At 46.1% G+C, this 16,291-nt stretch overlaps 1 protein-coding gene across 1 annotated transcript in view; it reads left to right on the top strand.

Annotated features, from left to right (window-relative positions):
- Nucleotides 1–16,291, top strand: part of F12 (coagulation factor XII) — a 119,931-nt gene that overhangs the window by 80,824 nt on the left and 22,816 nt on the right. Inside the window, exons 8-10 of the mRNA XM_078653206.1 lie at nt 647–821; nt 1,633–1,730; nt 2,151–2,469. Of these exons, the coding sequence (XP_078509332.1) occupies nt 647–821; nt 1,633–1,730; nt 2,151–2,469 (592 nt within the window). The remainder of the gene's footprint in view (nt 1–646; nt 822–1,632; nt 1,731–2,150; nt 2,470–16,291) is intronic.

Genomic DNA, 16,291 nt, shown 5'->3' with positions numbered 1-16,291 from the left:
ATGAGAGGGAGAGAAGGGGTGTTCTCGAAGGGGTAAGGAGTGCAGAGAAGAGAGAAAAGCCAGGAAAAGTGGACGCTGAAGATGTGGAGTTCTTGTTGCTTCCTAGACTCTCTTTCCTTGTCTATGGGCCTCTTGAGTTGACGGTGATGTGAACAGAAAGGTCAGCTGTGCCCTGGGTGTCATCCTTTATGAACACTCTTTGTAGAGGCCACCTACAGAGGAAGTAAAGGCCGCAGAAAGCACCAAGGAGCATGGATGCGTCACTTCTTTCTCCCTTGTATCCGAATCAAAGTTTCCTCTTGCTGGTCTGTAGCCAGTCAGTGTCACCCATGGCCTTCGCTGCTGGTGTGATCGGTCCAGAGAGAGGGAAGCCCGAGCTGTAGGAGAGGTCAGGGCCCAGAGGGGTGCCTGAGATCAGAGGAACCCAAGGCAAGGAGGTACCACCAGAACAGGTTTAAATAGAGAAGCAATGGAAGGTAAGGAAGGGGAACGGGCAAATCAGTCTGGGGAAGCCGCAAGGTACGGGCGAAGGGGCTGAACATGAGATACAGGGGAGAAATGGAAAGAATTTCAGACTTTGGCAAAAACATGAAAGAGGAAGGGCCATTCCCAGTACATCATAACTGAATAGAATTTTACTCCACAGATCTTGGGGAGATTTGTTACTCAGGGAACGGTGCATCCTACAGGGGAACGGCACAGACCACCGCCTCGGGCCTGGAGTGTCTGCCGTGGAACTCGGACATCATGTTCCATGAGCTCTCCATCCACAGTGTGGACGCGGCACTGGGCTCTGGACTGGGCGGACACCCCTACTGCAGGTGAGATCTTTCACCGGGAGCCAGCGGGTGCAGGTGGTTGGATCTCACCCCTACTGCAGGTGATATCTTTCACCGGGAACCAGCAGGTGCGGGTGGTTGGATCTCACCCCTACTGCAGGTGAGATCTTTCACGGGGAACAAGCGGGTGCGGGTGGTTGTATCTCACCCCTACTGCAGGTGGGATCTTTCACGGGGAACAAGCGGGTGGTCGGATCTCACCCCTACTGCAGGTGAGATCTTTCAAGGGGAACCATAAGCTGCGGGTGGTGGAGCCCACCAACCCCATCTGCAGCGTAGGTCATCCACGGAAGGGAAGCATTGACATCACTACCACAGGTCACATGATCCATAGGGAGTAGGCAGCACCACCCTTACTCCTTGTAAGATATTGCAAAGGAGATTTGGAGAGGAATAAAGGGGAACGACCTGAGGTAGAAAAGTTGGACTATTGAGAGGAAGGGGACACCCATATCAAGGCGAGGTTTTCTAGCACCATAATGCCCCTCGTACATCTATGTAGGTGTATCAGAACATGGAAAGTGCTTCACGTCAGCAGAAAGAAAGAGCCTCATAGGTTGTAGACGTGAGGGTTGCCCCAACCTCAAAGGGCATTGACCTAAGGCCTTGTACGAATTCTACTCCTGGCACTCTAGTACAAGTGAGGAGGTTAAAAGCTGTGATAGTAGGAGCATGAGAAGCCATCTTATCTGTCTGACCTGCTGTCATGTTTTGGGAAAGGGATCAGCAGTAGCAAGGCCTAGACGAGTTCTGTCATCTATAACTGACTGTGTTGGCACTTTTTTCTCCGCAGGAATCCAGGAAATGACGTCCAGCCGTGGTGCTATGTGGTTAAAGACCATCGCATCAGCTGGGAGCACTGCAACATCCCAAAATGCAACATGACAGACGGTAGGATGGGTGCCCTCCATGGAGGGAGAAGGGCTGAGTGAGGCATGGTGCGGCAGGAGGTTGGAGTTCATTGCATCTGGTGGTTAGAAGGATAGACCCCATCACGTGAGAAGTGAAGTGTGGGTTCCATCTTGGACGGATTGCCAAGAAATTATTGCTATCACGTGAGGACCAAAGTAGAGCAGTTAGCTTCACGGCGGGTGGAGACTAGTGAGCACCTAAACATGCAAAGTAGGGATCAGATAAATCTAACGGAGAGCTTTGAGTGAGCGGGAGGGAAATTGACCCTGTTCTTCATTTTAGAGAGGGATTGGTCAGTTGTGTCAGTGGAAAGGAGAATGTTGACATTGATGGGTGTGAGTTAAAGGACCCCTCTTTCTTGCTTCCAAGCACAACAGACTCATTTCTCTTTCCCTCCAGAGGAAGCTACACCTGTGACAAAAGAGACCCCTCCTGGATCGAAAGGATCTGCTCCTGAGACGAGAGAGACCACTCCTGGCACGAGCGACACTGTTGCTGGGACTCCTGAGCCACTTGTGAAAAGCGAGACGTCACTTCCGAGCTGTGGGAAGCGTAACAAGAAGAGCCCAAGCATGACATCACGCATTGTGGGAGGTCTGGTGGCACTGCCCGGCTCCCACCCCTACATGGCAGCCCTCTACCTGGGAAAGCAGTTCTGCGGGGGCACGCTCATCGCACCCTGTTGGGTAGTGACCGCAGCCCACTGCTTGCAGATCATGTAAGTTCAGCCCTTTCCAAATGTAATCAATATCTTGTTCGGATTATCTGATGCACCATTGCATGAGTACAATATCACCGGTGCTCCATGCACACAACAATTTTCTCAAATTAACACCGTTCATTCACAGTTTCTGTAGTGATGCTACATCCGTTGCACTGAGTCACAGTGCCTTCTCCGAATCTGTAGTTACTGGTCGGGTTAGGAATGTACCTAACCTGCAAGGATGTGCCCACTCTTTCACTTGGAACACTCTTGTTCCTACAGTCTCTTTTCAAATAAAACTCTGGCAAAACTTTATGGTGAACTTATTAAAAAATTAAATTTATTGTTCTTCGTGATTCCGTATTTCCTTATTATTCATTTTAGCTCATGATAATGCTTATATCAACACCCAATGCATTTCGGGTCTTCCTGGCGACCCTTCTTCAGGGGTCTATATAAATCAAAAACAAGAAGCCAATTGGTTACCATCAATTCCATTACCAGCACCATTGCATGAGCTCATTCCTTTCACCCATCTTGTACAGCCAGCCATCCTCCCCATTCATGTACCCTATGGACACCCTAATCTCACCATCCTGCTCAAACCTCACCAGCACGTCTCAACCAAGGTTGCGATCGCAATGGATTGTACCAGCACTTCTCACCAGCAATGGCCAGTACCAGCACTTCTCAGTAGGGCTGTCAATCTACAGCAAGACAATACCAGCACATCTTAACGGTGTTGCTATATTTTGCAACGGTAGTGTCAGCATCTTCCAGCTTTGCTTCCATGCAAGTTACTGACAGTACCAGCACTTCTCCACAGGACTGGCTGGCTTTTAATAGGAATCTGCTGGCAATTGTCCACAGGACTGACTTGCATTTATATGCAATAGGTGCAACACTTCTCTGCAGGATCGGAATACTTCACTTGGGACAGTCCCAGCACTTTCTGATAGGAAACATATTTTAAGTGACTGGATGATCACACCTATCCCCGATCCGTTCCAATTTCCTTCATCTGGAATAAACAAATGTATACAAATGTTACCCTTTTTTAAGACATGTTTATATTTAGCCCCTGTTGAAACCATTCATATTGATATCATGAGTCCACAAAATACAGAATCTAATAGAGCAAGCAAATCATCCAGCACTGGAGTTATTAATAGTAATTATCCTGTCCTTGAACCGGTAGGGGAATGTGCATTGAATTTCGTTGGGTACTTTAAGACACTGTCGCTCACTATTCCCATCTCCAGTCTTAGATTATTTGGGCAAATTATTTTCGTCCTGGCCTGTGCCTGCCCACATAAGGCTCGTCCGAGCCTGGGCCTTGCGCCTACCTATGCGCCCCCTGCTGGAATGGTGGCTTTCTGCGTTGCTTGCCAACTGAGCCAAGCCCCCTCCCCGTTCCACTGTTTCAGTGCCAGAGACCCATCTCTTCAATTGCCATTTATATTGTCCCACTGCGGCTCCTGTAGTTCCCACCCGCTCGGCCCAATCCCACTACAGGTGCACTGAGCAGGAAGAGGTCTTCATCTCCTAAAATGGACTTCTTACATCTCCACGTGTCCCCTCCATATAGCCACATTATACCTGTCGGCAGCGGCGGCTCCTCTGCTAAGATGGAGGAGCATTGCCCGACTGCTTTAAAGCAGTGCAAAGGAAAAAAGAATATGATAATAACGGGACGTTATTATCATTTTGTTTTTAGTATTGCAGTTTCGCCAGTTTAGGGCGGGACGGGGCTGGGCTCCCCACATCACAGGAAGGAGGAGTGGCTGCTGCACCTAATGTGCGCATGACTGTTTGTCCGGCCGTCTCGGACCCTCCAAACAGTTATGTGCACTTTGCATGCTCTCCAACCAGGCTGTGGGGAACATGCCCAGGCCTCCACTCCCTTTCTGAGCGTGGCACCACAGCTCTTAGACCAATCACAACGCTGCTATTGCAATGTCTTGATTGGCTAAGGGGGTCTGGAAACCTGGGTGCTTCCTGTTCCTGCTGAGGAGAGACAACGGCTGGCAACAGCGACCAGTAGGTACGCTTTATTTTTTTATTTATTGCCTGACACCCCACCGACCCCAACCCCTACAAGCCCCCCCGGCCTGTCAGGTAGGGTAGCTTTTGGTGCATATGGGGATTATGTTCCTTGTCAGTTTGAGATGATACCTCAGCCCCTGCCTATGCAGCACTTTCTGTGTGTGTGCACTGCTGTTGTCAACATGTGTGTTCAGTGGTGTAGTGGTGCTGTGTGTGTATATGTGTCGAGGGAGGTGGTGTGAGAAAACAACTGACTGTCACTCAGCCAACTTCTGTGAGCATCTGTTCATGAATATATGATGCCATCCCGCTGTATTTCTCTCCGCAGGGAATCATAACGCGGTCATTACAGCGACCACGTTGTGATTCCGCATACCATTACTCCGAACAACGACTTGCGGAGGGGGGGCGCTGGTTGTTGGAATAGTATAATTTACTATTCCAACTCCAGTCAGTGCGGACAATAGGGAAGGTGTTGGATTTTAAATCCACCACCTGCCCCCCCTCTCCGCAAGTCGTTGTTCCGACTTGCGGAGTAATGGTATGCGGAATCACAACGCGGTCATTGTAACAACCGCGTTGTGGTTCCCTGCGGGGAGAAAGATTTGCGGTAAACATTGTTTACCTCTGTTCATATCAGTTGGTCTTATGAACTTGTAAATTACTGTCAAGAATTTTAAAAAATCAGCGTAAAAAATAACAATTAATTAGGTAAAAAAAAAACAAGGCGGGCAGATCTAAAAGTCAGAAATGCAACCAACAGTTAGGCACTCTCATTCGTGAGGAGATTTCCAGGGGAAAAGAGATAACAGTGACAAAGAAACAGTGACATGAGGAAAGGAACAGAGAAGAAAGGGGTGACAGGCCTAGAAATGGAGAAGGACAGAGAGAGGTGGGCAGAAATGGGACCAGAAGACAAGTACCAGTTAGGAGGGCCACCACTTTGACCCTATGGCAGGGCTGGACTCTCAAGGCCCAGCAATGGAATCTTACCCCCCAGCCCTGGGACAAGTTGGTAGATAGTCTATACTGGAGGTGGCCAGGCCCAAATCCCAGGTAGATGGATGCGGCAAGCTGACTGGTTTGATAAAAACAACCCTACCTTGCTACCAAATAGGCTCTGGAGGAGAGCTGATGGAACCCCTGCTGAATTATGTTATGTTATGTTATGTTATGTTACTTTATTTCTTTTATAGCGCACGGCAACTCCAAAGGAGCATCCCGGCGCTTTGGCAAAGAAAGACAGCATAGAAAGCAACCACACAACAAAAGAACAGAAAGAAAGACTATTTCCTAAAAAGCCATGTCTTCAGATCCTTTCTAAAAGTCAGAAGACAGGGAGCCGATCTCAGGGACACTGGTAATTCGTTCCATGCCTTGGGTGTCAGATAGCGGAAAGAACGACCTCCCAATCGTGCACGCCGAATTACAGGAACTTTAAGCAAAGACAGACCCGATGACCTGAGATTCCTGCTTGGCACATACCGGAAAACGCGTTTCCCAATATATTTGGGGCCAATACCATTAAGGGCCTTGAAGGCCACAGTCAGGCATTTAAAAAGGACCCGCTTGGAGATAGGTAACCAATGAAGAGTGTTCAATAAGGCAGTGGCGCCAGCTCTCCTTGGGAGTCCAAAAATGGCACGGGCTGCCGAATTCTGGACTACTTGCAAACGGGTCATGAGATATTTTGGTAGACCCAGAAAGAGAGCGTTTGCGTAGTCCAGACGCGACCCGATTAATGCCTGTACGACTGTTTTCCTGTGATTGAGTGACAGTAGAGGGAGAAATTTCCTCAACATCCGTAAGATGCCGAAGCACTTCCCAACAATGGACAAGATGTGGGGTCCAAAGGATAACTCGCAGTCCACTATCACTCCCAAATTCTTTGCCTTCGCAGCAACCTTGTCAGGAGGAAACATATCCTGAGGCCACCAGGATTTCCAGTCATGTTCCGGAGCGCAACCGAAAAAAAGCAACTCTGACTTGTCAGAGTTGCATTTTAAGCCATGACCTCTGAACCACTCAAACACCGCACCAAGGCAATCCCTGATCTTTATGCCATCAAATGACCCCTCCCTGTCACATGTGAACAGGAGTTGGGTGTCATCAGCGTAAGACACGATCCGGGCGCCAAAAGATTCCGCGACTTCCGCCAGAGGGGCCATAAAGATATTAAACAGCATAGGGCTGAGAATGGAGCCCTGCGGGACTCCCACCTCTAGCGGAGCCATATCAGCGGAAAAAGGAGGCGCCCAGATCGTTTGCCGGCGGTCGGCCAGAAATGATTTTAGCCAATTCCACACCGTTCCTCGAAGGCCACACTCCCAGAGTCTTACAAGGAGGGCATCATGAGGAACGGTGTCGAAAGCCGCCGACAAGTCAAGCATGACTAACACGGCCTTTCCCCCCGAGTCGAGTACTTCCTTGATAGCATCAGTGACCTCCAGCAGAGCCAACTCCGTGCTAAAATTAGCTCGGAAGCCGGACTGCGAGGAGTGCAATAGGTCGTTTCCTTCGATGAAACTGGAAATTGTCCTATGCACATACCGCTCGGCCACTTATGTATCCTGTATCTTCTTTTTTCTTGTGTCTCCAATGATGTCAGAAGCATAGGGTACACAGAGATTAACCTCAGCAGTGTCCCAGTGCAGTGCCACCACAGGGCGGTATTGTTCCACAACATCATGGACAAATATTGTCCTACAAAAATATCATGACCTAATAATCGACAAACCAAATATCATGAAGGTAAATATATACAGGTAAGTGTAGGTTTACCATACTTAGCTCCACATACATGTACCTTGACAAAAATATATATTTATATTCAGGGTATGTGGATATAGAGTTAGGAATAATAAATCTATAGTTAGCTATATATATTTACCATCATGATCTTTGGATTGTCAATATGCTTGTCAGGGGGAGGGGGGTTGAAGGGCTATACGCTTGAGGAGGAACTGCAGGTGCACAGGGCGGAAGGAATGAGATACAGACAGTGCTTAATTTGAAGAAATGTAAGTGCCCGGGCCTATGTATTTCATGAAATGCCATTGCAGTTTGCACCACCCACTGTCGCTGCCAGCGCTGCAGAGTGCGAGCACCAATGACACTTTTAATCATCACTCCCCTACAAGTGTAACAATTTGGTCAGAACGCGCTGATATTACTAAGTTCTCATGTATATTTATTGTTAAAAATGCTGATGGCATGCTCACTTCAACCTTAGACAAACAGCTCCACCTTGTGGTGAACTGTCATATGAGCTGGCATTGAAAATGTAATGCTGTTACTGAGCACTGGCTCAAATTAAGCACCCCGTGGGTTCGGGGCACTGAAGAACATGATAATGCTAAGGATCAAGTGGGGCACATCTACTGGCGTGGGGCTAGCAATACTGGAAAAGGCACAAAGTACAAGGGAGAAAGGGGCAAGAGTTTCAGTCATTTGCTCAATGTCACGATAAAGGGGCTCAAATGGCTTTAGCTTTTTCAAAATGTTTTTCCTGCTACTTCACAAAGCCATTTTGTGTAAGAGCTGCAGAAGAATAAGAATCCGGGGTAATGGAAGGATATTGATTTTTTAATGTGATTTTTGTTCATCTTCCTAAACCCATTATAGGGATGAGGATCTTCTTCTCTTTTCCTTACAAAGAAATAGGGGCTTCCTACAGCAGACTGCAAAATAAATTTGAATCCTTTCCACATTGAAATTGATGTTTTCATTAGTAACCCGATATAAATCATAGCATTTTGTTGCCACAGCAAGTGTATGAAGCGCTATCTGAGTTACGCAATACAAAACAATAAATATATACATACAATACATACACAGTAGATTTTTTCCGGACGGATCAGTTGTTAGAGCATGTCGTATGGCATTACTGCATTGGGTTGTTGATTTAGTATGCCTGCTGCAAAGAACGTGTACCATGCAGATCACAAAGCGCATACATACAATGTAAATAGGTCAGTGCGTTACTGCTTTTCTAAGAGACATCGTTTTGTTACTTGCAGTGTATAAGGCAAAATCCTAATAAAGAATAGTGAATTATTAACTGTCATCAAAGAAATGCACGCACGCTGCAAAGTATAGACTAGAGCATAGATTAATGTTGCATAAACGGTTCATTTGAGTAGTAATAGAGTCTTATTAATAAAGAGAAATCCCAACTATGGGGTTCAGTTTTCAAATCTGAGTTTGAGTTTCTCCAGACCTAGCACTGTTAAACTATACTGCCACCCAGTAAGGGTGACATGTCACTCCTACACCTTGTAGTCCTCTGGCTTATGTAACATCTCCTATACAGTGATGTGCACACTCATGATTGATTGTCTCTGTGTAATGTGTGTGATATAAAGTGCTCTGAAACCCTACACTGGTATGAGTGATGCTATATAACTAATTAAATGCATCTAAAAGATAGCGGTTATAAAGACTTGAGGGGCACTGTTAAAAGTTTGTGGTGAGGGAAGCCTGGTGGAGGTGGTCACCACTGATGGGGCAGCGCCAGCGCACATGGTGGCATCGGGTGCTACCAGCGATAAAGCCAGCCCTGCTTGTAGCAATTCTTCATATTTGCTCTACTCAGTAGTTAGTCCACTTACAGGGATACCTGCTTCACGCAGAGTAGTTATAAAACAGAGAAGCATAAGCAGTGTTGTACAAACATCAAATTGGTTTCTTGTAGGCATCTATCAAGGCAAAATGTGGAATCCAAATTTAGGGTTCTCTGTGTCCAATTGATGGCAGTGTCATGCTTGGCAAGTGAAGGATGGTCTGAGATGGCCTCATGATGTCATCTGAGGAAATTAACCACCAGAGGTGCCTGATAACTCGGATCAAACATAATTGTCACATACTTAACATTGGTTAAATACCCAAAAAGATCCTGCGTTGCCTTGCCCTAGCATCTAGGCTCAGTAGATCATTTTAGTGATGTGCTCTTGTGAATCCACTGAAAGTTTGTCTGAACTTCTTCTTTAAGGCTTGCATGCAAAGGATTTTCAGGAGTGTCACTGTAGGAAAGTGCCCTTTTTTGACATGGTCACCCCCATGTTTTGTCTGATATCTGATCCAATTTTTAACAGAAGTGCACTGGGCTCCTGCTATCCAGGTCCCCAGTGCCATGTCTCTTTCCCGAAACTGTACACATCTTCTAGCAATAGGTAGCACCCCCTGTAAGTCCCTAGTAAGTGGTACCCCAGGAACCTAGGGAAGGGATGCTAAAGAGGGCCCCCAAGGGCTGCAGCATGTATTGTTCCACCCTGAGGGACCCCCGACCCCAACATGCAAACTGCCATTGCTGGCTGCGTGTTTTGGTGCAGGTTAAGTGAAAACACAACATGGCACACATTCATGTCTGCAGACTCTGCATACAGTGGGCCCGATTCACAGAACTAACTTAAGACAAAATCCTAAACTTACTACCATTTTGGTATTCACAGAAAGCACTTCCTCATTTTGGTATTCACAGAAGGCACTTACTCATTTTGGTATTCACAGATTGCACTTACTCATTTCGGTATTCACAGAAGTTAGAAGTCCTAACTTTAGGACTCCTAAATGCCTTCTGTGAATAACGAAAGTCTTAAAGTTAGGATTTTTCTCAGTTTAGGAGTCCTAATGTTACGAATCCTAACTTTCCTACTCCTAAACTGGGAAACATCCTAACTTTAAGACTTTGGGTATTCACAGAAGGCATTTAGGAGTCCTAAAGTAAGGAGTCCTAACTTTACTACTCCTAAACTGAGAAAAATCCTAACTTTAAGACTTTCGAGGACCAGGTCAAAGAAGTGGACTCCAATGGTCATAATGCAGACCTATTCATACTACAGGGATACAACAAGCTACAAAAGGCCTTTTCTGCAACTGACCACTTGATCAGTGGAATTGGACCTGGACTAGATCCTGCTGTTGGTCTCTGCCCGACACCCTGTGAGTCTCTAATTGCTTCCCCTGATGTCATGGGGGCTTTAGAAGTGTACTCCTGTGGTGGTTTGGAATAAAAGGACCAAAGTCAGAGGTTAAAGTGTTTGACCAGGATGAAGCTGGTTGAAGTAGCAGACCCGTGTTTCATCTCAGTCAGTGATTATTGCACCTAGTTATTTTATAATGGGAAGATTGTAAAGATTTTAATTAATCATACAATAAAACATTTTGACAGTGATATTGCACCTAGATCCTGGTCTACTGTGACCTGACTATCATGGGTACTTTATGCTTCTTTGCACTATTCCTACTTAAAACTTTAAAAATCATGTCTCTGGTTCTCTTATTTTTTGTCATTTTGGCATCATTTTGTTTATTAAATGTTACTCTATTTTTCTAATTAGGTTTTGGATTTTTAGTTTTTTGCATTTCAACTTTATTATTGTTTTGGTACTGCATAAATATGTTACACATTGCCCTAAGTTAAGCCTGTCTGCTCTGCCCCATAGCTACCAGGTGCTGAGGGCAGTCACTGCCCCCTCTAAATAATAATCCACTTTTTATAGTAACCCATAAATCAGGATCACTAGCAAGGATTCCAAAAGATGCAAACTCGCCATGGCATGAATAAATTCTTGTTTAAGGCACATCCAACCAAATCAGGACTTTCTCAACCTATCGGATCAGTTCCACATTAGCAGGAGGAACCCAAAAATACAAACAGAAGCATGGAACTTTATGAAACCCATTATGCAATGATCAATACCTATTAGACATCTACACAGAGAGAAAGACAGACATGAGGTTAAGGAAGTGACTGCTATGAAGCTTGTATCAACTCTTCTATACTGTCTAGTCAATCCATTGTATGGTCTCAAAGGTTATAGATTCTATATGTGTGAAAGTCTCTTCACCCCTGGGTCAAAAAACAAAGGAATCAATGGGGTGGTAATCGGTATCGAAATAAGTGATCTGACAAAAATATTTTCACAGATCGTTAATTTGTTAACATTAGTGTGGCCCCATATCTCTGAGCCGTACAAAGCTCAGCTTTGAGCTTTAGCACAACAGACTTCCAGTGCTGGAGTTAGGGATTGAGTATATGACTGTTTGCGGAATCTCAATATTGATTTAGACCTCTGGCATAGGACAACGTAACTCTTGTCTACCTGCTATTCCCAGCTAAGTGAGTCACTCAGTCTTATACCCAGGTAATCAAAATATTTTACCTATTCGAGAGGTTCACATGCAATCTCACGTAGTTCCCCCTCATTTTCCCAAACACCATATATTTTGTTTTTGCAACGTTAAGTTCCAAACTCCTGTCCCTGCAGAAGTCTAAAAATCTGTCCACTAAAATTTGTAAGCCCATGGGAGTTGTGGATATAAGTGAAGAATCATCTGCAAAGAGCAGGATTGGGACTTTCGCGCCATTCCTGGTGGGAGAATCATTCCTACAATCCAGCAATCTGTTTGCCACACCATTAATAAACAGAGTAAATAGTGTGGGGGCAAGGACACACCCTGGCGCACCCCACACTGTATTGGTATAATCTCTGTCAATTCACCGCTTTCCCCCACCTGACCTGGGCACAGTTGTCCTTGTGTTATCTAGCTACCTAGGTTACCAGATCTACTGGAACACCTAAATCAAGCATTGTTTCACACAGCAGATCACACTGTACTAAATCAACAGCTGTTCTCAGATCGACAAATGCTTCATAAAGTTTCTGTTTTTTTAGTAGCACATATTTCCATATTAATTGGGTAAATCTGAAAGCCTGGCCGCGTGTGCTTATTTTAGATCGAAAACCTGTTTGATTTGAGGACAGTATCGCATTATCATCTATCCAGTCCTGGAGTGTGTCCAGAATCTGTCTGTCAAAAATCTTTAGCAAATTATCAATCAGGCTGATGGGGCTGTAATTGGAGGGGATGGAGGCATCTCCCTTTTTATATATAGTAATTATCTCGGCTGCCCTCCAAGTTGCCGGGATATCTCCACCAGCCAATATACAATTAGACAAAAGATTATGTATGGGGCCCATATCGTGGGTTCCGATTTATACAAGTCGCCTGGTTTCTGGTCGGGCCGGGGGCTTTACCTGCATTTAATCTATTAATTACTGACAAGGTGTCATCTAGTGTGAAAACCAGTGCAGTGCCAGTCGTAATTGTAGCAGGAAGAGTATTAGCAATCATGGCCGGACTGAGAACCAAAAACGGCCCTGGCAAAGTCCTCGGCCGGCCCCCTGGGGGTGCGACCGAGCTCTTTGGCGGGGCCGGTTTTCGGGCGATTTTGTTACAGGGCCGCTTTTGCAGCCCTGTAATGAATCCCCCCCCCAACCCCCCTTGCGGCGTCACGGGGGATTGCCCGGTGCCCGCAACGGCCAGTCCGAGCCTGTTAGCAATGTTCTGATCAGCTCTAGGGCTGGTAAAACTGCCAGACTCCTCAGCACTGGTGTATAGTTTGGAAAAATGTTCCACCCAAACCTCCGGCTGGATATGATAACTGGGAGCGGTTGCATTTTCCAGACTATTATTTGCGATAATGTGGCAGAACAAATGACTATCATTACATTTTGCAGCTAATACCAAGTCTTGACAGTTTTTGTCTGCGAAGTCACGCTTAGCTTTGGTTAGTGCAGCTTTTTATCTTTTGCGAGCCAGGGCTACCCCAGGCTGGCTGTGCTCCTTAACTGCTAGATGTAGTACCCCCTTTGCTAGCTTGCATTCGCTGTTAAACCATTTACTGTCCACTGTACCCAGGGGCCTCCTTCCAGAGCTAGTTTTGATGAAGACAGTTTGAAGGGCTTCAAAGAATTTCCTGTGCACCGATAAAATAGAAATTAATTCAAAAGGATGTTCACAGTCCAAGCTACTAACCAAGCCAGACAGAAAATCTGTAAATAGCTGCTAAAACATTAGGCCAGGTGACTCTTTTGCGGTTGTTGGCTACGGGAGGCTCATCTTTTCTGGAAATGCACCTTGGAGGATTCCTGTCCAGGGCACTACCCTTAATTTTCAACAACAAGGGGTTGTGGTCACTGTTAAACCTCTGGGCAATAATCATATCCCCCACTAAGAACCAAATTCTTACATCAACTAGAATGTAATGGATGATACTGGCACTGGCAACCTGTTTAAAAGTGGCCTGCCTGTTTAAGTCAGATGCAGTTCTCCCATTACATGCCCTCAGGCTCCTTCCTGTGATCAATGAAGCTGTCTGCAGGGAAACAGACGTTAGACAATGGCAGTGATTACTAGCTACCTAACTAGGTATGCCCCAAGCCTCATCCTCTTCCTCGAGTAAGGTGCTCAGTAGTGAAGAAAGCTCGAAGGAAGCGTTAAAGTCCCCGGCAACAATTATTTTAGAGTTGATTTGATACTCTCCAACCAAGTTATCTAGCAGCGATAGTACTGGAGATTCGATGCTATATGGTTCTGACCTGGCATGGACATTAAGCACTGTCACGTTTAGGCCCGTCGGAAAGGCAAGCTGGATCCCCAGAATGTCTTGGGATTTTATTAGTAATTGTTTGTACTTGCAGGCTAAAGTGATCTTTACAAGGATTATCTGCCCCCTGCTAGCCCTACCCATTGTTTTCGGTGGATTAGCTACCACATTAAGGGGCCGATCATGATGGCGGACGGACGTGAGTCCGTCCGCCACCATAGAGAAGGAGGGACCGTCCGCAGGGGCAGCGGCGGTCCCTCCGTGCAAATCAGGATGTGACCGCCACCCTGGCGGTCACATCCTGTATGTTTATCATTGCGGCGGGTGCTGCTTGAAGCAGCACCCGCCGCAATAATAAAAAAGTAAGTTGTGCATTTGCATGCACAAAGCGGCAGGCACCTCGCGGTGCCTGCCGCTTTGTGCAGGCAAATGCAGGGGGGTACCATAGGTACCCCCCATGTGCACCCCCCACCCCCCTTCACCCCTGGGGGCCCGCAACGGGCCCCCAAACACAAATCCGTATGCCTTTACACGGCGGAAATGCCGCCGTGTAAAGGCATCTTTCCGCAGTCATCCTAATATGGCTGGCGGTGTCTGATAGACACCGCCAGCCATGTTAATGCTTTTACGCCGCGGAAAAGCGGCGGACAGATAGTAAGACCCACCAGCCGTCCTAATATGGCGGTGGGTCTTGCAAGGCTCCCCGGCGGATTTCCCGCATCCTCCGGGCCGGCGGTGGCTTCCGCCGGCCCGGTGGATGCGGGAAATCCGCAATCATAATCGGCCCCTATATGTGGTATAGCCGTTTATGTGCACCCTGTCCACAGCCCAAGTCTCTTGGAAGATAAAGATATCAATTTTTCCTACATATAAATACTATTCAGGGTCTTGGAGCTTAGAGTGGATCCCCGCTTGGTTCCAAGAGATGAAGCTTAGTTTATTTTTTACCTCATTGTTGAGTATGGTAGACATCCGTGAGTGTCTGCGTTACATGGCGGCACATTGTTACTGGTCTAATAGGACAATCGGGTAGATGAGTATAATTGTAATGGGAACGCAACCTTGGCTATACTAATGCTATTATTAGGTAATTATTTGGCATTTACTGCCAGGTGCAAATTACTAGTAGGCGGTTCAGCGGTGTAACTATCTTCCAAGGGTTTGAGAATTAAACTGATTTTGTAAACTATTTGGTCTGGCCTGTGGTGCCTAGAGCCTTTATGTTTCCCTGTTTGACCACAGACTAAAATATTCAAGTTAAATCCGTCCTTTGCACTACTACTAAATGGTTGTAATTGGGTAATAAAATCTGGCTTTGCTGTGCATATACTGCTGCATTTTGGGTATGACGGTGCAGGGGTAGGAGATGAGAAGCTGGTAATGTGCCTAAGTCAATCCACATCTTGTAGTTGGGAAGAAAGCCCCTACCTTAGTTCAAAGCCCTGTGGTGCTTCAGCTCCTGGCCTGCAATACTTAAATCTAATGGATGAATTGTTTGAAGGATTTGTCCTGATATCTAAGGCCACTAGGTCATCTACCATCCTAGCATCTTTAATGTAAATTCTGTCACATCGAAAACTGAGTTCTTGGGAGAGCTCCTCTGAGCACAGAGAATATCTTCTCGAATAACCGAGCAACAACCTCCAGTGTGCCTAATCCAATGGATAGCTTTATTAATCAAAGACTCTTCGGATTCAAACTTGGTGTCGGACTGTAGTTTGGGCACCTTGATCATAGCGACTTTGCTTTTTAAATCAATGGGCCTATCTCTAGGGCAAAGGGCGGAGATATAATTCTGTCCTCTCTTAATTGTATCATAATGGGGATAAAAGATCCTTGAAGGATTCGGTTGTTGCAGCTGGGGGGAATTAAATAAACTAGGGTTACTTGGAGCACTATTATTCCATTGTTGTCGAAAATTGGCTCTAATATTTTGCTGGGAGTACCGAGGGTGTGGTTGATGGCAATGGGACCTACAATTCCTGCTTTCTACCGCTTGTGCCTCATGGGAGTCCTCTGGACGACGGGGACCTAATGGGACAATAGACTGCTGTATTTCTGGTTGTTGAGTAATCGGAATGGTCTGAGTGAACTGGCTATGCTGGATAACTGGTTTGTCAGTAGCTTTTGCGCATTTAAGCTTATTCAATGTAGAGGTCAATCGAAATATGGCAGTTTTTAACTCTCCCACTTCAGTTCTCAATTCATTCATTAAAACAATGCACTCCCTACTTGTATGAGCTGGGGGTCCTGATAACGTAGTCTCCATAAAGAGATTGGGAGGGGGGTCAGAGCCAGGAACATCATCAACTAGATTAGATAATGGTAAAAAACGATTACTGCAACAAACAATGTCAGTTGAGACAGGTAAATGAAACAAGTCTGGCGCAGCCGTGCTAG

This window comes from Lissotriton helveticus, chromosome 7 (assembly GCF_964261635.1).
Source record: "Lissotriton helveticus chromosome 7, aLisHel1.1, whole genome shotgun sequence".
NCBI classification, from domain to species: Eukaryota; Metazoa; Chordata; class Amphibia; order Caudata; family Salamandridae; genus Lissotriton; species Lissotriton helveticus.
The sequence above is the reverse complement of the archived record's forward strand: the minus strand, read 5'-3'. Positions and strand labels throughout refer to the sequence as shown.